Source organism: Acomys russatus, chromosome 6 (genome assembly GCF_903995435.1).
Source record: "Acomys russatus chromosome 6, mAcoRus1.1, whole genome shotgun sequence".
Classification (NCBI taxonomy): domain Eukaryota; kingdom Metazoa; phylum Chordata; class Mammalia; order Rodentia; family Muridae; genus Acomys; species Acomys russatus.
Window position 1 is genome coordinate 49,801,257 of NC_067142.1, and position 24,461 is coordinate 49,825,717.

Genomic DNA, 24,461 nt, shown 5'->3' on the forward strand with positions numbered 1-24,461 from the left:
AGGAGGCTGAGCTGTATCTCAAGTCCTCCTCACACTGTTTTACTTTGAGACAAGGTTTCGCTGTGCTGCGCAGGCTGCTCTTGAACCCCCTCTGTTCACGGGTTCAAGCTGGCTAGCTAGACTAGCTGAATCTGGGGGTTCCTGTTCAGCGAGAGACCCTGCCTCAGATAAATAAAGTGGAGGGCAATCAAGGAAGACCCCCGACATTGAGTTCTGGCCTACACAACGTGTACACCAACCCTCACGTACCTATGCCTACATACATGTGCGCATATATTCCCCCACATATGCAGACCACATCTGCCACACACATGTACACTACACACACACAAAATGATAAGCTCACTTCTATACTCACAAGATACTGGTGCGAAGGCCAAACTACACTGAGCATCATTCAACTGTTGGCTTCATTTAACACACATGAAGTAATGACATTTTTTTTTTTTTTTTTTTTTTTTTTTTTTTTTTTTTGGTTTTTCGAGACAGGGTTTCTCTGTGTAGCCTTGGCCATCCTGGACTCACTTTGTAGACCAGGCTGGCTTTGAACTCACAGCGATCCGCCTGCCTCTGCCTCCCGAGTGCTGGGATTAAAGGCGTGCGCCACCACGCCCGGCTGACAATTTTTAAAGACTTTTTTTTTCTTCTTCTTCTTTTTGGCATTTGAGAACTGCTATTACAAATCCGTTCAAGCAATTACTTGAAACTGGAAAATGATCTTGCATTAGATTGGGAGACAATGAAATCACATAGGAAATCAATGTTAAAGTAGACCTGTAATCTCACCTAGCTGGGAGGCTGAGGCAGGAGGATTGCAATCCCAAGGCCTGCTGGGTTGCAGAATAAGTTTAAGGACAGTCTGGGCAGCTTAATGAGACACTGTCTCAAAGTAAAACAATCTAAAGAGATATTGGGATATAGTTAGTTCAGTGACAGAGCAGTTGGCCAGCGCGCCCGAGGCTGTAGGCACAGTCTCTAACATGCCTTCCTCAAGTCAGGCTGCGAGTTGGTGATCTGCAAAGCCCGGGACAGCTGGGAACAAGAAGTAGTGGAAAGTCTCTCCCACCAGTGTCCTCAACCCAGTCAGCTGGCTCCTAAAGCTTTGGCTTCCTTGTCTCTCCAAGGGGAACGTGGGTGTGTGGCACACAGCCTGTCAGGCTATGGAAATGTTTTGGAAAGAATAAAGTATTAGTCACCATTTAGGAAATCCAGGTTTTCTGGGGGCTGTCTGTCTTGGACACAAACACAGTGCTCTGGTTTTTTTGTTTTGTTTTGTTTTGTTTTGTTTTATTCATTCATATGGAAGGGACAGAGACCTGGATTACATTCGCAGCTTTTCTTTTTTCTTTCTTTTTTTTTTTTTTTTTTTTTTTTTTTCAGGCAGGGTTTTTCTGTGTAACCTTGGTTGTCCTGGACTTGCTTTGTAGACCAGGATGGCATGGAACTCATAGCAATCCACCTGCCTCTGCTTCCCCAGCGTTGGGATTACAGGTGTGTGCCATCGCACCCAGCACATTTGCAGCTCTTAAAGTACCTTGTGGGAGATTTCAGGGCACTTATTAACTTTCTAGGCCAATGTTTCCATTGTTAAAAGATACTTTCAGATATTCACTGTAAACTGGAGTTTTTAGTAATAAGTAAAATGTTAACAACTCATTTTAAATCATATATAAGGTCACTAATGAGCCTTCTATTGTGCCAGGATATTATTATTTTTTATTTATCCCTCTTTTTTATTTTTTTTTAAGACAGTTCCACGTAGCCCAGGTTAGCTTTGAATTTGCTGTGTAACTGGGACTGGTCTTGAATTCCTGATTCTCTTATCTCCACCTCCCAAGTGCTGGGATTACAAGCCTGTCCTGTCATACCTGGTTAGGATGTAGTTTTTGAAAAGGTCAGTGTTTTAGGCAGTTCGGACCTCAACCTCCATCTTTGTAAGAATATCTATCATTGACTATGTACATTTTACTAATCTATCGTGTGCTTGATTATTCTTGCACTATCGTGTGATCCTGGTGTGTTTCCAGGTGACCTTTTATCTAATGAGAACACTGGAGCAGTGAGTGGTTACACCTCATGCCCCGAGGGACTCAGAGGGAGCAATGCTGGCAAGATATGAACCCAGGCTGTCTGCCTCCCAAACCCACCACTATCTGCTATGGTGTCAGCAAACCTAGGCTAAAAGCCTTGCTCTGCCCCCTAGCTCTGCCTCCTTGCACATGCATCTTCCTGTCCCTAGTTTCTGAGATGGAAACCCTGCTCAGAAGGTTATCCGTGAAGGCTAATTACTGCATAAAAGGCCTCACACTAGATGCCAATCACTATGTGTCTCTGCACCTCCCACCGGGCTCCCATGAAGTCTCAGATGCCTCCAGAGAAAAGGAGACAAGCTTTCGGGTGCCGGGCACGTAGGAGCCATACAGAGACCAATGAGAAACCTTTCCTTACTCTATTCGGCAGCTCACTCCTTGTCTCCTCTGGAATTAGAACCTTGTATTCTGCCCACGCTTTGCAGGGGAGCCCCCACACACACACACCAGAGTCTCTGATTACATCCCCACTGACCATTTTGTGGGGACAACTCAGCTCCTGTGACGTGCAGTGAAGCAGCATGTTTTATGGGGATCTTGGCTCCCCCAAGAATCTCACATATCCACCATAATAGACTCATTCTTCTCTTGCTTTTTCTTTATGAAGTCCTTTGGCTCATGGTGAGGACTGAGAAATCTAAGAGGTTCTGGATGTTGGATTAACTCAACAGACTGGATTCAGACCACATCGAAACAGCAAACCCAGCTGAACCTGGGGATGAGCCCAGATCTATATCACTCCAGGTCATCCCAGTTTTCTAGAAGGTTCTTGATACTCTCCACTAACAACTCGTCTTGGCTGCCCCCAAACCTGCTCAACTTCACATTCTTCCAGCTGCAGCTCCGAATGGATTCCACAAAGCCACACTGAGGCAGGGCCATGCTATGGCTCTACCACAGGATGCTCTTAAGCACTTTCCCACAAGGAGAAGCACCAAAGGCCAGGAAAGATACCACACAAATGAGGCACCAATAAAAACCTCAGCATAGCTATAGACCCCTGCTTCCCCCATGTGTTTAGTAATACGTGTGTACTGTCTAGCATCATGAAGTCAGCCCAATGTGGGGATGCCTGTTCACAACAGACACCCAGAGTTTAGGACTGTAGCTGGAAGAGATATTAAAAACCAATAAGATGGATATACAGACAGACAGACAGATAGATCTAATAAAAGCAATAATACCTAGCTCCTCTGTGAACCCACACCTGAGTTAGGAGCTTCCTACCTGGTGCTTGCTCTTGCGAACCTTCAGCAGCTCTGGTCTTTCTCTGTAGCTTTTCTGTTGGTACTTCGAATTACTATCACCCATCATAGCCACAGAAACACATCCTTACGATGCATATTTTTCTTCCTTTTTAATTATTGTTTTGGTTTAGGGGTTTTGTGGCAGGATTTCTTGTAGCCTGGGCAACTATGTGTCTGAGGATGACCATGAACTCCTTGATCTTCCTGCCTCTACCTCCTAAGTGCTAGGATTATAAGCAAACGTCACCACACCCAGCTAATCGCTCTTTCCAACAGCCTGGGCAAAGCAAAGGTGGATGTGAGGAAAGAACCCTCGCTGGAAGGGACCACACTTCCTCTGACCCTGAGTCATAGAACAGTTAACCTACCTACCTAGAAAAGTTCACCCAACTCTCTCAGGTGTGCTAGCATTTATCTGTTAATTCCAGCTACTCCCTTGAGCAGAAAGATCAAGAATGTGAGGCCAGCCTAGCGAACCTAAGGCTTATCTCAAAACTATAAACATTTAAAACGTGATATAGCTCAGCAGTAGAACCCTGGCCCAGCACGTACAAAGTTCTGTGTGAAATTCTCAGTACTATAAACAAACTACTTGACTCTCTGAACTAGAATTCAGGGCTGCTGCCCTGACGACCCTGGCTCCTTCCATTGTCCCCGCTGCAAGAGAAACACTTCCTTGCAGACAGAAATTGCTAAAATGACTAATATCTGGTGGGGCCCGGTTGTGTCGCATCTCCCTCTTGGCTTGCTCGTTCCCCCACTCCCTTCTCTTTCCCTTCCTTCTCCCTGCCCTCCCTCCTTCTCTCCCTCTGTCTCCTCTCTCTCCATCCTTTGCCTCCTTCCCACCTACCTTTGGAGTGGCAGTTGCAGGGTAGGCAGCGGTCTCTGGCTCGCTGCCGGTAGAACCCCTCCCTGCACCTCTCACAGCGGACCCCGGCTGTGTTGTCCTCGCAGTTGAGGCACCGGAACCCACTGCCCGTCTGTCGTTGGAGCTCCTGATCAAAGACACACTGCCTGGACTTCCCATTGCAGTCACAGACTAGGGAAGAAGGAAGAGAGACACTGTCAGAAACAACTGGAAAGTAGAGCATTCTCGCGGGTAGTTAATATCATCAACTACCTCTGGAGTGTGACGTGAGCTATGGTAGAATAATGAGTGCTCTTTGTCCCACTTATAGGAGGCAGTAATTACACAGTCCTGGGGTGATCACTGTCTGGGGAACGTGGACACAGGGTCACCAAACTGTCCAATTACATAAGAGGAGCCGAAAAGCTTAGGTGATGTTTTTATATGAAAATCCGTGGTTTGAGTATCGGCAGAGAATTCATTGTAAGCACTGCGCAAACCAACACAACAAGTCAGCAAACCAGAGGAGGGCTGCCAGTCATGGACTCCCAATCAACCCCAGCAGCTCCACTGCTGAAGATATACAACATTTGTCCCTCAACAACATCAACACTGAGTGGCTGGTATGACCGTCTGGGCCAGTTCTTCTCATCCTCAAGTGCATCTTGTGTGTCCCTCCCAAAGCCAGTTGTCAGAGAAAGCCATCACCTGGTGTCAGCCAACTCCGTGTGTGGGTCTATATGACAGCCACACATGGAAATAATTGACATAGTATCTGACACACAGTAGACACTCCAATTGTTTTCATCATGGCTTACGAGAAAAAGTGACGAGCCTTGAAATCAAGAGAATGGGAACAATTCTTTGAACAAATTGCCTTTCCCTTCTGGGTATGTGGCTTCCATTCAAAGCCTGGGCTCTGTGTGTATTAAGCACTCTAGCAGTGGGCTCATCCTCAACCCTTTGGGCAAACCACTTTGACTTTTGCTTCTCGTTTTCTCTTCTACCAATGTGGGACCGGTCAGCCTCCTGTCACCCTTAAGAAGATCCATCTGAAATAGGACCAGCCAATGCCCTTGTGTGAGCTCTTTCTCCTCCCTCAGAAGAAACAGATTAGCCAGGCGTGGTAGCACACACACCTTTAGTCCCAGCACTTGGGAGGCAGAGGCAAGTGGATCTCTGTGAGTTTAAGGCCAGCCTCGTCTACAAAGCGAGTCCAGGACAGTCAAGGCTAACACGGAGAAACCCCGTCTTGAAAACCAAACCAAACCAAACCAAACAAACAAACAAAACACAAGAAGAAACAGATTAAAAACAGCACTTAAAGGTGAAGAAACTTGACCCAGTAAAGAGCTGGGGTCTGAAGCCAAACCTTTCCACACTGCCTTCAGTGGTCACATAGCCTTGGTGTATGACTCGATGCCTTGGTGGGTGGGAAGCTATTTCTAGAGCACCTAGAACTATGATTTAACCAGAATGCTAACCATAAAGCCAGCAAAGGTTCTGAGCAGCTGTCCTGTGCAGGTCCCATGTCCATCTTCAAAGCCACAAAGGTATTGCCATCAATCCCATTGACTCCCTAAATATGTAACACCAGCTCAGAGTCACTTTGTTTCCTTTAATTTAAATTTTATTATATGTAGTACGTGCGTGTTCGTGCTTTTATGTGTGTGTGCTATTGCATGCATGTACAGGACAGAGGACAATGTTTGGGAGTCAGTGCCTCTCCTTCTACCACATGGGACTCGAACTCAGGTCCTCAAGCTTGGCAGCAAGTGCCTTTTTTTTTTTACCCACTAAGATATCTTGACACTCAAGCTGATTCTGGGACTACATATCCATCATCATCTCAGTTAATTCTCACAAAATGCTTTAACCTCTCTTTTTAGGGGATGGAAAGATGAATGCTTAGAGGGGGTGTGCATCTTGCCTTACGTTACACAGACCACTAAGTAGCAAAGGCAGAATTTGATCCCTAGTCTGTGTGATTTCAAAGCCTCTATATTTTCATCTCTTCTTCTTTTCAAGACTCTAGTCTGGTTGCAAGGGTTTTCTATGTCCTCTTCTGGACTCTCTCTCTCTCTCTGTTTTTTGTTTGTTTGTTTGTTTGTTGTTCAAGACAGGGCTTCTTTGTGTAGCCTTGGCTGTCCTGGAACTCACTCTGTAGACCAGGCTGGCCTCGAACTCAGAGATCCGCCTGCCTCTGCCTCCTAAGTGCTGGGATAAAAGGTGTGTGTTGCCACACCTCGCCCAAACCCCACTTTTCAATCTCTTTATTTAAAAGGCAAAAGTCGCCTATGGTGCTTCAAGGCCTGAACAGCTCAGCTCATAGCAGAGTCCTATTCTAAGACTAGACATCTTCATTCCAGGGATGAGGACCAACTTTTCATTAAGTTTACAGGGTACTGAATTTGTTCCCCGTTCAAAAGTGCCAGGGGTATTTGCTTTCTGTTTTTCCCACAGACCCATTGCCAAGCTGAGTCTTTCCCAACTAATGTTAGTGAAACTGATTTTGAAAATCTCCCACAGATGTGCCGCACAGCTGTCTTGCACTGTGAAATTTCTATGAAGAATGGGTACTCCCATCACATGTGTTATGCACAGCAGGCAGGCAGCCCTGTAAGGCTCCTCCACTACACCAGCCGACAGGCCAGAGCCCTTTCTGCCCCATACCCCCTAGGAGGAGTCTCTAAGCAACTGCACATTTCACTCTGCTTCTCTCATTCAGAGCATACTGCTATGCTGTTTTGCTTTTGTGACAGGGTCTCATGTAGCCCAGGCTAGCCTGGAATGCAATATGAGCTGAAAAATGACCTTGCACTTCTGACTATCTCTCAAGCATTGAGATAATAGGCACTTGCCACCACATCTGATTCAATATTGAGGCTTTAAGTGCTTACATCAGACAACGAGAGGAAAACGCATCCTGCGTCTTTTGCATGGAACCATTCTTTCTGCCATTGGTATATGCTTGAACAATGGATGGTTTCCTTCTCATTTTGTCCCTAAAACCAATGATTACCCACTCTCACAACTGGGAGGGGGGGTCATATTTTAAATTCTAGAATATTCTTACAACTGGGCTTAAGAGAATGAGAATAATAGAGAGAGCTTGTGTCAATTTTTTTTCATTTGGGGGCCATTCCTTACTGACTAGCACCATGAGCTCACTGGTGGCCACAGGGCACCCACAAGGCTATAAGTAGGCTAACAGGTAGAGACACTGTATGTACCAGAGGACCCAAAAGAAAGTAGCATTCACCTTCAGAGGACCGGAGCAGACAGACAGACAGACAGGGTGAAGGGCTGCTGTAGCAAGGCTTCCATTTATGCTTTTCAAGGAAATCTGGCTTTGTGGAGAAAATCTATTGAATTTTAAATGTTTGCCAAAAAATATTTTTAATGTATTCTTTTTTTTTTTTTTTTTTAAACAAAGTTAAGTTAAGGGTAAAGTGCTGTGCTTTGTGTCTCACTTCCAACATGCAGGGAATGGGAAAACGAAAGCCCTGGGGTACCACACAGTGCTAGAAGCTGGCCCATAGCCCCTGCTTAGCATCTGTGAACGAGCCAATAAAATGAAGCTCTTCCAAATACTAGGAAACTCACTGCTGAATGTGGTGGCCTGCCCCTGTAATTGCTACATTTGGGGAACTGTGGCAGGATCAACGGGGAGGCTTTGGCCAACTTGGGCTACATAGTTCCAGGCCAGCCTGAGCTACGGAATGAGATTCTGTTTTAATGAAGGAAAGAAAGAAGCAAGCAGGCTAGCTTCATATGTGAAGCAGGCGTGTAAAAGAACTAGCTCTGTAACCTGGGACTCTGATTGGCTTGGGTTACAGACACCCTCTCCGCTAATGATGGACGTGGCAGCCTAGCTCCTTTACCTACACGCATGACATAAACACCACCCTCCCCAGCTGCCTTGCCCCGCCCCTGCATCAGACTACATGCACAGCCTTCTCTGGACAACAAAATGTTCCTCCTTTTCTCACAGCCATCAGGCTAAGACAGCGTCTATTCGAATATATTCTCCAGCCTCAGTGCTTCCTGGTGTGAGGAATGGAAAGACGGATCCAGCCTGAGTTGGGTTTTGGCTCACAAACAGGAAGGCAAACTGTGTCCTCGAGCGAATTTTCAGGGAAAATCCTTTATTCACCATCTTATGCCTATGCAGATTGGGCAGGCACGGGATTAAAATCAGACTCACTATGGGAAGGCACATGCACAGTTGAAAAATTATTATATGACCTAATAAATCTAAATATAAAACTGCCTATGCTTCGCCCCTTAGTAACCAAATTCCTCTGCTTGAACTCCAAAAAGAAACACGAAACAATAATCGGGCGTGAGTGTCGCCCCTCGTCTGGCTTGATGCCCCTTGCCGTGTCTTCTGATCTCTTCTATTGTTTTGCTTTAAATAGTTTCTTTGCTACTTTTGCAGATCTATGTGAGCCTTGATTTTGACTCGTTGAGTAATAGGCTAACTACCTGGAAACTCCAGACCCCAACACCACCCCTGGCTGTGTTTCTACCATTTAAAGAGCTCCATCTATCCCATGTATCTATTCATGTGTTAAAAATACAAATCTAGTAATAGTCACTGTTCCTAGTCTTCTCCATGGGAGTCCAACTTAGTTAGCTCAATCTACTTAGAGCAACAGACCCAAATGAAAGTCCATAATAGTTTCTGAAACAAGAGGAAATTCTAAAAATTACTGTATTATTATACTTTCCTTCCCTTATGTTGAGATGTGTCTGATTTTATGCTTGGACTTTTTACTTTTATTTTTCAATTTTGTTGCTGTTCTTCCAAACTGTGACCCAGCTTCAAACACTGTAAATATATCAACCAGCTTTCACTGAGAGGCCTTGACACGCACACAAGTGACGACAGTGCAAGTAAGAGAAGAGTCTTGGGCACTTCCTGAGTCAGAAGCTGGCCATCTACCAACAGTCATCCATTCTGAACAAACACACACTGGGCATCTAATATGCACCAGGCTATTCCAGGCTCTGGGACCCAGCAGCAAATAAAACCTGCATGTGTCCCGGCCCTTGGGGAGTTTCTCTGAGAGTTTGGGTGGCAGATAAGTAACATAAATGAGTAACACATAGACAGCATATCAGGAGAGTGATGTTTATGAAGGAGAAATATAAAAGCCAGCAGACATCAATAAGTGTAAAGAGAAGATGGAGAATAGGAAAGGATGGGAGGGCTGGAAGATGCTGTGTGCTAGTGAGTGTTTCAGTCTCTTTAAATGAGTACCTGTGTGGCTTATGTTCTCTGCCCACTGATTGACAGGGTACAGTGACTTTCTGGTAAATTCCCGCAAACACAGAAACATCAAATTATTCCCTATCATTTTAGTGCAGATGATAGATTGTCCTTTACCCCTACTGGTAAACCTTTTCTTTCCAAAGTTCCTCTTTGGTAGTTTTTGTTGCTTTTGCTTTGAGATGGAGCTCACTATGTAGCCCAGGCTTGCTTTCAAGTTGAGATCCTCTGGCCTCAGACTCCGAGTGCTGGGACTTCAGGTGTGTCCCACCATGCCTCACCACATTGATAGATGGTAGCTTCGCTGATTCTTCTTTTCACTCTTGTGTTCTTAATCAAGGAAATGTGTATTTACTTCATTGGTGTGTGTGTGTGTGTGTGTGTGTGTGTGTGTGTGTGTGTGTGTGTGTGTGTGTGTATGTGTGTGTCCCTGACTGGCCTAGAACTTACTATGCAGCCTAGACTATCGCAATCTTCCATCTCAGCTCTCTCCAGTGCTGGGATTGCACCTTGAGCCACCATACTGGCTTTATTTTGTTGATTTAATACTTATCACTTATTACCCAATGGGGAGATTAGCTGGGTACTTGGACACTAATACTTCACGAGCCAGCAAGATTTTATAAAAGAGCTACTAACATTATATTTTTCTAAAGATCATCTATATTTGTATTTATAAAATATATTTATAACTATAGATACATTGTATATATTCATTAAACACTTATCACATTACCCATGTTTTCCAATTTCCCTATGTGCAGAAGTCAGCATTAAGATATCATTACAGAGGCTGGAGAGATGGCTCAGTCAGTAAACTGCTTGTTATGCAAGCACGAAGACCTGAGTTTTATCCTCAGAACCCAAATTAAAACTATGGGTGTGCTGGAACATCCTTGGCATCCCAGCAAGCTGGGAGGCAGAGCAGGGTTTCTGGGTCTTGCCAGCCAGCTAGCCCAGTCTAATCGGTGAGTCTTTGGCTAATGAGTTTGTCTCAAAAAACCAGCTTCTGAGGAATAATACTGTCCTCTGATCTCTACATGCATGTAAGTACACACATGCATGTGCATACAAACATGGAACACGCAATTTAAATATGCAGACAGACAGACAGATAGAGATATGAAGCATTGCATCAGAAAACACAAAATCAGAGTTGGCAAAATGGCTCAGCAGATAAAGACACCTTGCCACCAAGCCTGACAACTCAATGCAAGCCTTGGAATCCACATTGTGGAAGGAGAGACCTGACTCCCATAAGTTGTCCTCTGATTTGAACGCATAGGCTATGGTACATGCAGACACACACACACACACAGAGAGAGAGAGAGAGAGAGAGAGAGAGACACACGGACGGACAGACAGACAGACACAGAGACAGAGACAGTGACAGAGGGGGGAGAGACAGAGACAGACAGACAGACAGGCAGGCAGGCAGGCAGACAGAGAATCAAGAATCAATGGGGGTGAAAAAACACCACAAAACAACAACAACAACAACAAAAACCCCACAATTAACCCTGGACATGGGGCTCAAAACTGCGCTGTCTGTTGCCACACCCCAGTCATTATTTCTCTGCGGGTTCACTCACACCACCCTCTTTCCAAGCCAGAAACACCTCTTCAGATTTTGTCTGCTTCCTGTCCCCTCACTCCAGCTCCTGACAGCCAGCCAGGTTCTCCCCACAGATAAAGGAATGCAATTCATCAAGTTCACCTCCATCCCTAAATAAACACTTTGGAACCGGAATCCTTTTACAAAGATTTTCACATATTTCTGTAAGTCTAGCGAAGTGTGGGTGGCACTTGTGCCTGAGTGTGCCTTGTGCCGTGTGCCGCTCGCTTCCTTGCTGCTGCTTAAGTGTGTGCCCTAATGATAACTGGTAGCTCGGTCCCTGACCCTCAAGGTGCTTGCTGCTTAGGAGAGAGACCCGCCAAGGCAGCCAGATGCAGGGCTGGTCTGCCCACCACCACCTACACTCACTGGGCGAGCAGATCAAAGGAACTGGAAACCCTCTTTAAACAATGAGGCCTAGAATCCCTCTGGGCTGTTCCCAGCACCCCCACCCCTCACTAAACGTGGCTTCTGACAAGTCAGGACAGGAAGCCAAGGGGCAAAGGCTGCTTCCAAGTTGTAGACTTAGGAGAATGAAAGGAAACAGAAAATGTTTCCTAGGGCTCTAGCTGGGGAAAGGCTGGGGAGTAATCACCAGTGGCAGGCACAGGCTCAGGCGGTATTTTTTCAAACTTCCCGTAAGAAGCCTCTCTATCTGTGCTAAACTTAAAAGCAAGCTCTGAGGCAGGTGTGGGGCTAGAGCCTGTAATCCCTATAACCAGGAGACTGAAGTAGGACTGCCGTGAGTTAGAGGTGAGCCTCGTCTACAGACCAACAAACAACAAACCCCCACAAAAAACAAATACTGTATACACTCAGCTTTTCACCAGGGCAATCTCACACCTCAGCACAGTGTGCGAAATCATTGCGCTTGTGGGTACTTTAAATAAATAACAAAATGAAAATCTCCAAACGCCTTTAGAAACCCTGTGTATTTGGCCTGTGTGGGCCCCTCCTTTAACTCTGGTTCTCTTGTTCCCTGGGCCTCAACACCTAGATCCTTGCACGAATTCGGAATCCCGAGCTCTTTGCTGTCTCTGACCTTCAGATTTGCCATTTCTACAGAACTGGCTGGGTGCCCCCACGAAACATAAGTCAAATTAGGTACTTCCTCTGCTCACAACCTACAGAGGCTTCTCCGTGGAACGCCGGAAGCAACCCTCTTCATGTGATCGCAGAGCTCATCGCTTCCATGTACAGCACTAAATGGGCATTATCCAGTTCAGCTCCATGGCTGCACTCGTCTCTAGTCCAGTGGTACCTACTCCCGTGCTTGGCACCATCGTTGCTAAGACAGATGGGATGCATGGGTGGAGAAATGAGAAAGCAGAAAAAGAAGGGATATAACCCAGGGAGTCTCACTCTAAGAGAAGCCATTCAGGGGCTGGTGGAGATGGCTCAGTGTGGAAGGGGGCTTGCTGCCAAGCCTGAAGACTTAAGTTCAATTCACAGGGTCCACGAGACAGAAAAAGAGAAGAAAAGGCTTCCTACAGATTGTCCTCTGACCTCTCTCCATGCTCGCTGTGGCACATGCACAGCCACACACAGGGCTGGGGGCATAGCTCAGTGGCACAGTGACTACTAGCATGTCGATGAAGATCCCTAGATTTCACCCCAGGACTGCACCCCAGAAATGTCCCCAATACAATATGCATTTTGTGGCTGTTTCTGTACAGCATTCACTGGAAAAAAAAAATGGCTAATTTGTCAACACACAAAAAACATCCACAGCGAGCTGAGCAAAGAATACAGATAGGAAGGTATTTCCAATCACAGGAGGGTCGGGAATTTTCTGACAAGCTGCCTCCAATCCCAAAGGAGCTATCTCTGTCCCAGACTTACAGTCTCTCCCTGGCCTGTGACACAGGAGCCACAGGTGGGCAGCAAGCCAAGGGCTGTATGGGGGAGGGGCAGGGCTGTGCAGCAGGCTGACGGATGAGCTCAGCAGGCCCTGATGGGGCAGCCTGCCCTGTAAGCAGTTCTACCTCAGGAGCTAGGCATCCCAGCGGCAAGTTTGAACCTGACAGTGTGCGCTGGCCCATATTACTGTGAGCTTCGCTGCTCCTGCTGCCATTTCAGCTGCCGGGGACAGGTCCGCATGACAAGTTACAGTGATATCCTGTGGCTGAATCCCAGGAGGAACATTTAAGGTTGACACTGAGTTGTCCTCCTGATGTAGGGGAAGGTGGCTGCCCTCTGCCTCCTTTCCCGCCCTCTGGGTTCTCTTCCTGAGACATCAAATCCTCGCCCTGCTCTTCTCAAATCTTCTCTTAGGCAGTATGAGGTCATGCGATCAGGTTTCCTCCTGGCACTTGATCTCCACAGCCAGGTCTTGTACCTGACCTTTCCCCAGCTCCAAAGGTTGGTTTCTCAGGCCTCAGTCCTGACTGAGGTTGGGATTCCTCCCTCTACAACTCTCTCTTGAAGAGTTTGTTTGTTTGTTTGTCTTGTTTTGTTTTTTGAGACAGGGTTTATTGGTGTAACAAGAGCCCTGGCTGTCCTGGACTTGATTTGCAAGCCAGGCTGGCTTCGAACTCACAGAGATCCACCTGCCTCTGTCTCCCAAGTGCTGGGATTAAAGGTGTGCGCCACCATGCCCAGCTTTGATGATCCCACTTAAGACGAGGGTTTTTCTAACCACTGTAGGTGTTGCCTTCCCAGCAGCTCATCCCTAACTTCGGCAGTGCACTCCACTCCTCCGGCTGGTTATAGCTTTGGACAAAACCCATTTAAAAATGAACTCATAAGCCAAGCATGCCAGCAGACACCTATAATCCCAGTACTAGGTAGGCTGGGGCAGGTGGACCTTAGGAATCTTAGGAGCCAACATGGGCTACACCGTGCCACCCTGTCTCAAAACAGCAAATAAGCAAACACATGACAACAAAACCTCTATTCAGATGGCTCAAAGCCAACCTCGCAGCCCCAGAGACAACCTCCTCAGCAGTCACTAATCTGTTCCCCACCGGAGTTTAGCCCAGCAAACAGCTCAAGTCCACCCAAGTCTGTCTCCACCATAGACAGTCTAGATCCAACCCTGAGCAAATCAGAACTGATACCACTTCATGAGTTCAGGAAGCCTTTGTTGCTTCCCTCCACCCACTCAACAACCAGAAAAGCTTGTATGTATGTATGTATGTATCTAATTTATCTATGTATCTATCTAGCCATCCATCCATCCATCTCTGTCTGTCTGTCTACTGTAGTAAGGACTGAGCCTAGACAGGGAAGCTACTGGTCTACCACTGAGTCAATCTCAGTCCTTTCACTCATTTCTTTATTTTGACAAGGTCACGCACATTACCCAGATAGTCTTGAACTTGCTCTATAGGCTGAGTCTTGCACCTGTGGCCCTTCTGCCTCGCTGCTCAGAGGAGCAGGGTTTGCAGGAACTCCCAGCAGCCTGGCTTATGCTGCTTAATCGACCTCTTTTTTTCCTCTGTTTCTTACAATTCTTGCTTCATAAAGAGAACTCACCATGGGGAGGGGGAGTGTTAAGGCAAGAAAAGCTCAAAAAGCTCTTCCCTTTGTTCAAAGTACACCGGATATTAGATGCTAATTTATCCTCTTGGGCACCATGTCAACTTCAGAGGCAAAGGGCTGGTCTCCTATGAACTAGCAACCTTCTATAGCCAGCAACTCAGCAGAAGTGACTGCCATCCCCACCTCTGAGAACTCACCTATCAGGAAGAGAAGTCTGCCTGGGCGGAGCTTGGTGAATAAGGATTAAGCTGAGAGCATTTGCTCCCTTTTAAAACGCCTGCCACAGTCTGCTTGAAATACAAAAGCAGTGATCAAAGGTGTCTTTTCAAAAGGAATCTACTCTAATGTGCTCTTAAACTTATTTTTTCAAATGTCCAAGCCACACAGCTCTTATGAAATCCAAGGCAAAATACATTCATCGGCTGCCGCTTGGTCTCAACCACATCAGAATCTTTGATGCTGTCTGAAAATTTCAGTTTTCAGATCTGACTTCTTTTATTTTTATTTTTTATTTTATTTTAAGATTTATTTGCTTTGTATACAGTGTTCTGCCTGCTTGTACCCCTGCATGCCAGAAGAGGGCATCAGATCACATTATAGATGGTTGTGAGGCACTATGTGGTTGTTGGGAATTGAACTCAGAACCTGTGGAAGAGTCTCTTAACCGCTCTGGAAGTGCTCTTAACCGCTGAGCCATTTCTCCAGGCCCCAGATCTGACTTCGTAGGAAGAAAATAATACTTTCTACCATACTCACCTGTGATAATGAGATGTTCATAAAGATTTCCTAGTTTTGAAATCTCCACAAGAGATCTCTTTCCGACAATTTAATAAATATTCAATTTAAGTAAATAAAGCAAAGTATGAACATTTCATCATTCAAATTCATCTTGAATTTTATGTCTCAGTGTGTGACTAGTTCCAGTGTAATCCTCTTAAAGAATGACACAATTTAGTTTCTAATTAGAATAAGGGTATTTCCCTCACTAAGAGACCTTTAGCTGAACTTCATTCTGTCTCTCCCTCCCTCTTCTCTCTCCGTTTTTATTTTTTGGAGTTGCATTTTAAGCCAGAACTACTGAGACGTCCTTGCTTGGCCCGTGTGCTGCCCAAGCAGTGTGCCTAAGGCCTCAGTAGGAAGCACAACAGACGATGGACAGGACTTGACTGTCCAATCACATCAGCAACTCTGAACGATAGGACATGACTGAATCTCTCCAACTATAAACAGTCCAAAGTGACCAAGAGACAATGACACACCCATTACCACATTCTTCTTTTGAATAATCATAAGGTAAAAGGCTCCTACTTTCACTCTCAGTTCATTATACATACTGCCACAACCAAGGCTTGGAATCATGTGTGTGACTGTAGGTGGCTCAGCCTGGTGACCTGGAGTTTTTACTTGCATGTGCCTCCCATAACACGCGATAGGGACACCAGAGCCCAGGAAGACAAATATTTCTCCTAAATCCCTTATTGCTTTTATGAGCAATAAGTTTTCATAAATATTAGCTACAATTTCTGATGTATTACTACATGCCTTTATATATGGACTCAAATAAATATGTGTCTACCATGCACTGTTATACTTCTGAGTTTTATCAAAAGATTGGCTGTAATTATTGTGTGTTTACAAGGCTTGGAAAACATGCATGAAGTGCATTTCTAAGATGGCTTTCTGTAAAAGTCTTACTTAAAACAATACAAACTTGTATTGTCAGAAGAATTAATTTTAATGGGCTCCCAGAGGCTCAACTATAGATACACACCCACCAAGGGAAATTACAAATATCTCAAGAGAACAGACCCTAAAAACTCCACCAGAGCTGGGTGTGATGACGCATGCCTTTAATCCCAGCACTCAGGAGGCAGAGTCAGGCAGATCTCTGTGAGTTCAAGGCCAGCCTGGTCTACAAAGTGAGTAGACCACGGAACTACAAGAAAAACCCTGTCTCAGGGAGACAATACAAAAACAAAAACAAAAGGCCCGCCACCAGATGGTAGAAGCAACATGTCCTATACGTCAGTGGGATGAGAATGCTGCTTTTTCATTGCTCCTATTTGGTCACAGGAGCTGTGGCCTTGCCTGGGGTGTTCACAGAGCCCAGCAGGCACAGCTTGCTACCCTGGCACTGCTTCCTGGATGAGGTGAGAGCACAGGTCAGGATCACCACTGGATTCACTGTTATGGGAGAGACAATCTGACTGAGATAAGGATCTATATTTATTTATGCTTAAAGATTTACTTACAATGTATATAGTGCTCTGCCTGCATATACACTTGCACACCAGAAGAGGGCAGTAGATCTCATTATAGATGGTTGTGAGCCACCATGTGGTTGCCAGGAATTGAACTCAGGACCTTTGGAAGAACAAGCAGTCAGTGCTCTTAACCTCTGAGCCATCTCTCCAGCACTGAGAAAGGACCTTTAAACGTTGGGAATCCACGCTTACCAAAACCAAAGTGAGTAGTGATGGGGAAACAGCCATCTGTGTAACACTTATGAGGTCAAGGTTCTAGCCATGAAACTGGACCATCTGTGAAAGCCCTCAATAGTCTGTAGCAGCCGGGCGGGAGGAGACACCTCCAGACATAACTATATACATACAGATTCAAAATATCAACAGGAGGAGGAGGAAAAGGAGGGAGGGGGGAAAAGGAGAGGGAGGGAGAGGGGGAGAGGGAGGGGAGGAGATAGCTGTATAAATAGAAAGGCCTGTTACCACCCCTTGGTCTGAATCTCAGACCTTGCCACCAAACAAGTAAGTGCTCTACTAACTCTGAACTACACTGCCAGCCTTTTATTTATTTATTTAATTTTTTTAATGAAGCTACTTGGTCAACTCTAAACTGCTTTGAGGATATGACAATAGAACTGAACAAAGGGCACCAGGTACCCATGCAGACAAAACACGAACTAAAATAAAAATTGTATGTATTAGCATATGTGCCATGTGTGTGCAGGTACCCCAAAGACCAGAAGAGGGCATCAGATCCCCCAGAGTCATAGGTGTAAGCAACCTGACACGCGTGCTGGGAACTGAAATCAGGTCCTCTGGAAGAACAAGTTATGCTCAGAATCCCTGCTCCAGCTCTCCAGCCACTGGCATTAATTTAACTGAATGTATATGACAAGCAAGGGGCTGGAGAAACGGCTCTGTGGTCAGGAGCACTTGCTGCTCTTCCAGAGGGCCTGGGCGTGATTCCAACAACTACACTGGATGGATCACAAACACCTGTAACCCCAGCCCCAGCAGGTGAGATACTTTTTTCTAGACTCCACACGAACATGTGGTATGTACTCACACACACACACACACACACACACACGCACGCACGCACGCACGCATGCACGCACGCACACATAAATACTTTTTTTAATCTTAAAAGAGCTTCCATAGTCTCTCTTATGACTAAAAACAAATGTATGTGTTTGTTTTTGTTTGTTTAAAGGATGAGAAGTCCAGGAACATTCCCAATGTCTGATAACATTGGCAACCGGTGTCTGATGCTTTCTCATTCAGTCCTGTGAGACTAAGTAAGGTTACTCCAGAATGAATGGAAGCTCCTCCTTCTGCACTGCCCTGCATTAGACAGGGGCAAACAGCTCTAGGAAACAATGGAAACGTGAGAACCTGTGTTGTAAGGAATCTCCCACATAAAGTACAGCTCAAAGTTTACACAATCCGTCTAGTTTTGAGTTGGTTGTGGGAAGTGATTTGGCTGCACTTTAATTTTTTTCCAACATGGAAACTCGCATTCCCATGATGAATAAAAATTTAATCTGGAAGAGATACAGTTGGAGTTTCTGCAAAGAGTCTGCAGTGTCTGAGGAAGGCTGGGATATCGAGCCCTGTCTCCACAATCCCCACCTCTTCTCCCATGCCACCTAAGGGGAGGACTCCAGCCATGTGTGTTGGCTGCTGTTGGGGGGTTGGGGGAGACAGCCGCCACACTCTTCTGCTTTTACAGCTGTGATGTGAAGAGGCATATGTTTGTTCGGCAGGGAAGGATGTCTGCAGACACACAGTCACCCACAGACACCAAAAAAGACAGCTTTGGACTTTGGAGATGATTCAAACATTACATCATCTATCTGGGACTTATGTTACAACACGGCCCCAGGAATGCCTCAGTCATCTGCTAAGCTTCATTTGTGACTAAATTAGAGAATTCCAGAATCATCGGGCTCCCGTCCCTGTGCTGGTCTGAGATCGATGATTCAGGTCTTGTCCTTGCAAATTTCCCCAGGAAAAGAACAAATGTCAATACGGTTGAGGTACTGAGGACTTTAACAGGAAACATTCCGAGAAGTGCCTCAACGGGGTAATTTCATAGCCTGGCTTTCCCATATATGCGACTGCAAATCAACAGCCTCGTCTGTCGACCACTACAGCTAAATCAACTGTCCCAGCTTAGGATGCCAAAAACAATGTCCCCAGAGGACTTCCCAGCTCACCTTACATGCTAGTTTTCTATTCTTGCTTCCTGGATACATAGACTTTATATTTTATAAAAAAAATGATTCCTGTGGGGAGGAGTGGCACATTTAAGTCCTTTAAAAATCGTACACACCAGAGAGCACTTTCTCAATGATATAAGCATTACCTGGGGAAGACGGTAAGATAAATGACCTCACTCAGTATACTGGAGGCTTACCAGTAAGAAGAATGCCCAGTCAGCCAGCACAACGCCTTGTCCCTTATCTCACAAACATGAATGTTGGAAGCAGTCACAAATAAGTTCAAGGCGACTGTGCTGGGAAGACCACAATGTGCTCCAGAAATATTTAAACCTTTTAACTGTTGAATAGACAGCTGAAAGATATTCAAATCCAGGTACAGTAGCTCATACCTCGACCCCCAGCACTCAGCAGGTGGAAGCACAAGGTCATGAGTTCAAAGCCAATCTGGACAACATGGTAAAACCCTATCTAGGAAAAAAAAAAAAAAAAAGTTCCAACGGAATTACATCTCAGGTTATTTGAAGTCAGAAACTGTGTAGAAGAGGCTTTAAGCCTCTGAATTCTGAAGATGGATAGAAATAAGTTCATGAATGCAACTATTTCATGAGGAAAGGCAAACAAAGCAAAACTAAGCATATCACTTTATATGACTTTAAATATGCTTGTGTGACTCGCTTACTAAATTAAACACAAAGAGACAAACAGCTGCTCCATATATACCACTAAATGTTTTCAGAATCAAGCCAACCAAAACTTTTTTTTTTTCCGGGAAGAGATGAGAGATTCAACTTCCGTCAGAAAGTGCAAGACCACATTACATGTTTTGGGCATGTTCTAGGGAGCACAGAGTTTCATCATAGCATGTGATGTGTTCTGGTGGACAACAACAACAACAAAAAAAAGCAAGGAGGACCGATATGAGAGCAAGTGTTGAAATTCTGATCTGCTTTAGGTTTTTGTCTAATGTGTTACCTTTGCTGTTGGGTAAATCCTGGGGCAGGTCAGCCTGACCATGACCGGTGCACACCACCTTTCTTGGGCTGATGAAAAGAGATGAAAGAAAAGCCTTGAAAGTCCCTAGAGATCCAATGTAGTAGGGCCTCACAGACTTACCATGCCCTTAGTGGGTCGCCAAGTTCTGTAGATTGTACCTTCTGGGCTTCTAAGGTCTCTTTCTTCTCAGCTGTTTCATGACTATTATCTCACACTTGGATTGTGGCAGTGGCCTTCCTGAAACATGGACGCAGTCACACTGCTCTCTGCCACTCTTCTTTGCCCAGAAGGCATCATCTTAGATATGCAGCTTAGGACATAAAGGCCTTCATAGCCAGATTCACAGCTACTTGTCTGTTACACTGCTCTCTGCATCTTGCTTGTCTCGTCTCCAGTCATGCCTCTCTCAGGGATATGACCCCGACCTTCAGGGACATGTACCACAGTCTCTCATCAAGCTACAACCCTCTTGCTTCTTACTGATGGCTGGACATCGGAAGTCAATGCACCTGTACTCCTGTCTCCAGAGTCTCTAAAGAAATGTGGACACAGCTGTGCAAGGCGGGCCACAATAACTTCCCTTTTGCAGCATCTACAAGCTAGCAGAGGAATAAGCAGACTCCAAGCAGTTGAAGAGCCTGAGGCATTACTGAGAAAGCACTGTGATGGTATGAGCAAGGATAACCCCCGTAGGCTCGGATATCTGAATGTATGGTTCCCAGTTGGTGGACTATTTTGGAAGGATTAGGAGGTATGGCCTTGTTGGAGGAGGTGTGTCACTGGGGGTGGGGTTTGAGGTTTCAAAAATCCCTGGTGGGGGTGGGGGGGATTCCTTCTTTGTATCTGCTGCCTACTGATGGGATGTCAGCTCTTAGCTACTGCACCCTGCCACAATGATAACGGACTTACCCTCTGAAACTATAAGCAAGCCCCAATGAAATGTTTTCCTTCATAAGCTGCCTTGGTCGTGGCGTCTCTTCACAGCAATAGGACAGTAACCAAGACAGGCATTAAAAAGTGGGTAAACCAAAAATTTTTTGCCAGGTCAGTCTGACTCTAAAGCCAGTGTTTTAGTTGAGGCCAACCCTGTAAGTCTTGGTAATTATATCTTAACCATAATTTCACCTGCAAGAAACAACCAGGAAGCAACAGCACGACTTCAGACTTTCACAGCCCGCAGGTGCAGCTCACAGGATCCCCGGATTAGGACAGGTACCATACTTTTTTGCCCAACTCCTACTACATCCCAAGGATGGAAAAATATGAACGATCTTCCACGGTGACAAGCTTTTCATAGTCTCCTTTGGCTCCCAAGCGAAGCCTTTTGAGGAAAGAACATGCTATCTCAAGCAATCTGTCTCTAAGAAAGGGGAGAGTGCAAACATAAGCTACACAGCGCGTCTGACTCTGTGACTAGATGGAACGCTGTGGGAACACCACTCGTGAGTGTGACTTCATTAAGCAATTGATGGCATCCTGTATATTTGTTTTCATTATCTAGCACACACACACACACACACACACACACACACACACACACACACATTTAATTATAGCCAAAGGGAAATCACAGTAATGCCTACCTGTCTTGTAAAAGAAAAAGCGCACACACAACATATAATATGTATTTTCTCTTATTGCTTTTCCAATGGGATCAGAAAAGCTAAGAACACCTGCATCAAGGTTCTGCCTGGGTGGCCTTGTGCAAACACTGCCAACGACTCACCTTTTCAGGCAAAGGATTCTCGGTCGTTGATCCATTCTTTTTATTCTGATATCCAGAGACTGGTTTTGCTCTTAGGCTGTTTTCTGCTGGGTTTCAACTAGCTTACCCCACCTCAAAGGGAGTGCTTGTTTTTTTAAAACTCTGTCCTGCATATCTACGGTACACAACGGGTTTTGATACAACTAGTGAAACGGTTTCTCTAGTCAAGAAAACGACCACGTCTATCATCACAGTCAACCCTTTCTGGTGACAGTTATACATAGTCAATGCACTGTGGCCATGGCAGCGATGGCTGGAATGCCACCGAGTGCAGGAAGCAACAATAAACATCCATAAAAAGTCACAGTCGTTAGAGGACAGCACTGTGTGTCATCTTAGTTGACAGGACACATGCACATGAAAAACAGTTGCTAGGTTCTCACAAAGCTTTGCGGACATGAACTTAACGCCGCAAGACATGACAGCCACCGAGTGCTGTAGGTAAGAGTAAACGGTACTTGACATTTGAGTCCAATAAATATCTGGGAAGTGAAACTGTTCTAAGAAGTAACATTTGCAGTTTGGGGTATTACTAAAACGCCTAGAGTTCACGCTCCATCTCAAAAATACAACACGGATAACAGGGGGATTATGGAAGTTCTTTTTTTTTTTTTTTTTTTTTTTTTTTTAAGTCTGTGTGGTGCTGCCAGGCACGGAAAAATTCCCACCCAACTCCCACTGGTAAATTACATAGAGGAGAGAGTTTAAAGACCACCATGTTACTGATTGAACCTGTGTAGAGGGGTTCCCTGGTGCAAAAGAAAACGAAGGGAGCAGACTGAAAGAGTGGATGGCTTTAAGGTGAGAAAAGCGTCCTTTGGCACAGCCCGTTGGTTTTGTTTCTTTCTTTCTTTCTTTCTTTCTTTCTTCTTTCTTTCTTTCTTTCTTCTTTTCTTTCTTTCTTCTTTCGTTTCTTTCTTTCTTTCTTTCTTTCTTTTTTTACTCAGAGGGCTTTATGGAAAACTCCTATCACTTTATAGTCCATCTCTGAAGGAGCCCCATGTAGGGAGAAGGGCGCCCTGCCGAGATCCTTGACCCTGACCAAGTGAGAATCTTCAAGGTGAGTTCAGCCAGCCATCACACTCTGCAGGGAAGGGCAAGTTGGAGGAGCTGTGGGAGCACTCACCTTCCCTCCGGGAGGTGGCCTGGGCTGGGAGCAGCAGGAGAGCGACACCGAGGCAGCAGCTGAACCAGAGCGCAGGCATGGCCAGGCCGACGCGCTCGCTCATTGCTGCTGTGGCTGCGGGGCACTGAGTCTTCGCCCCGCTGTGTGCCTTCCTTCCACCTGGATCAGGTGGTTTTATCGACTCTTCTCCCTGACTCAGACCTGACAGGAAGAGAGCCCGTGTTTCGGGGCGTGACTCACCTGTGAACAAGGAGAACCCAGCCCTCAGAGGCAGACAAACACTCAGCGCGCGCCGAGCAGTAAACCCTCTCACTGCAGGGGCCCCCGAGCTCCCCCCTACGCAGCCGAGGCGCACACCTGGCCCCGCCGAGGGCGTGGTGCAGAGGCTGCGGCCCAGAGATCCTTCTGGAATGCGCCATATACCCCGACTGCCCTTCTCTCCCGGGGTGGTCCTGGACAGAACTCCCCGTGGTGGATAGCGCCCACTCCTTCCTGAAACCGAGGGGGGGGGGCGTCCCAGTCTCTAAGCGCACAGATGCTGACCCATCCCAGCCAGAGTCAGAACCCTCTTCCGCTCTTGTCTAAAAGACAGAGAGGCAAATGAACCAAACCGAGGGTCCCAACAGGATCCTCTCCACTCTCGGGGCAACTTTTTTCCTGAGATGCAGCAGATATACCCACCACCTATTTCTACTCACATTTAATCCGCCCCCCCCCCCCCCACACACACACTACCACCAGGGTGGAGGAAAGGTTCCTCTCCCAGGTCTACCTACCCCCTTAACCTTGAGCTAGCGATTCCTTAGTCACTAACTGTTGGCAGACCAGCCTCCCAGAAAGACGAGGCGCCCCCCTACTGATGCAGTGTCCAATTCACAGTTGATATTCAAGAAGGTCTCTTCTGTTCAGAAGACAAAAGACTGTGACTTCCTACTCTTTTAACATCTTAGAACATTTTTTTTTTTTTCTGTCCCATTCTCTCTGGTCCCGCTGGAAAAAAACATTAAGAGGCATGGTATTAGCCAAGTCAGTGGTGCTGGTTGAAGTAACAGCAAGTGGGGGAGGGGATGCAAATCTTGGCATGTCCTACACTGTCCCCGGGGACTTCTATGGAGAATAATTTAGAAGTGTCTGTGAGAAAAGGCTTATGATGCTTGCAAGAGATTTACGATTTACTAGGATTTATATAGACGCAGTGTATCCATCTCAGCCAATAACAAACCACTCCCATTTACCATGGTAAAATCTGCAAAGGCCCTCAATAAATACCTAGTCACTGACTAAATGAATGACTCTACTATAGATCCTTCTGTAGCTAACACGCTAAGATGACTAACAATGTAATGTACACATATTGTTGAGTGTGAGAATTCCCATGTCTATGTGTGATAGTGACCAGTGTGGGCTGACCAGGACAGATGTGGATGGCTTTGTATAGAACACGGAGCCTGAGCTAGATGCCAAGTTACAACCAGGAAGTGGACAAAGCACTGAAGCACAGTGGGGGCAAGATCATATGCTACAGGCTGGCTGACATCTCTAAAATCTAGCA

General features: G+C 45.9%; 1 protein-coding gene across 1 annotated transcript in view; it reads right to left on the bottom strand.

Moving 5' to 3' along the window:
- Lamc2 (laminin subunit gamma 2) overlaps positions 1 to 23,177 on the bottom strand; it is a 67,715-nt gene extending 44,538 nt beyond the window's left edge. The window contains 2 exon segments of the mRNA XM_051147583.1: positions 4,188 to 4,376; positions 22,910 to 23,177. Coding sequence (XP_051003540.1) covers positions 4,188 to 4,376; positions 22,910 to 23,012 — 292 coding nt within the window. The 5' untranslated portion in view covers positions 23,013 to 23,177.
- Between the last annotated feature and the right edge of the window lie 1,284 nt (positions 23,178 to 24,461).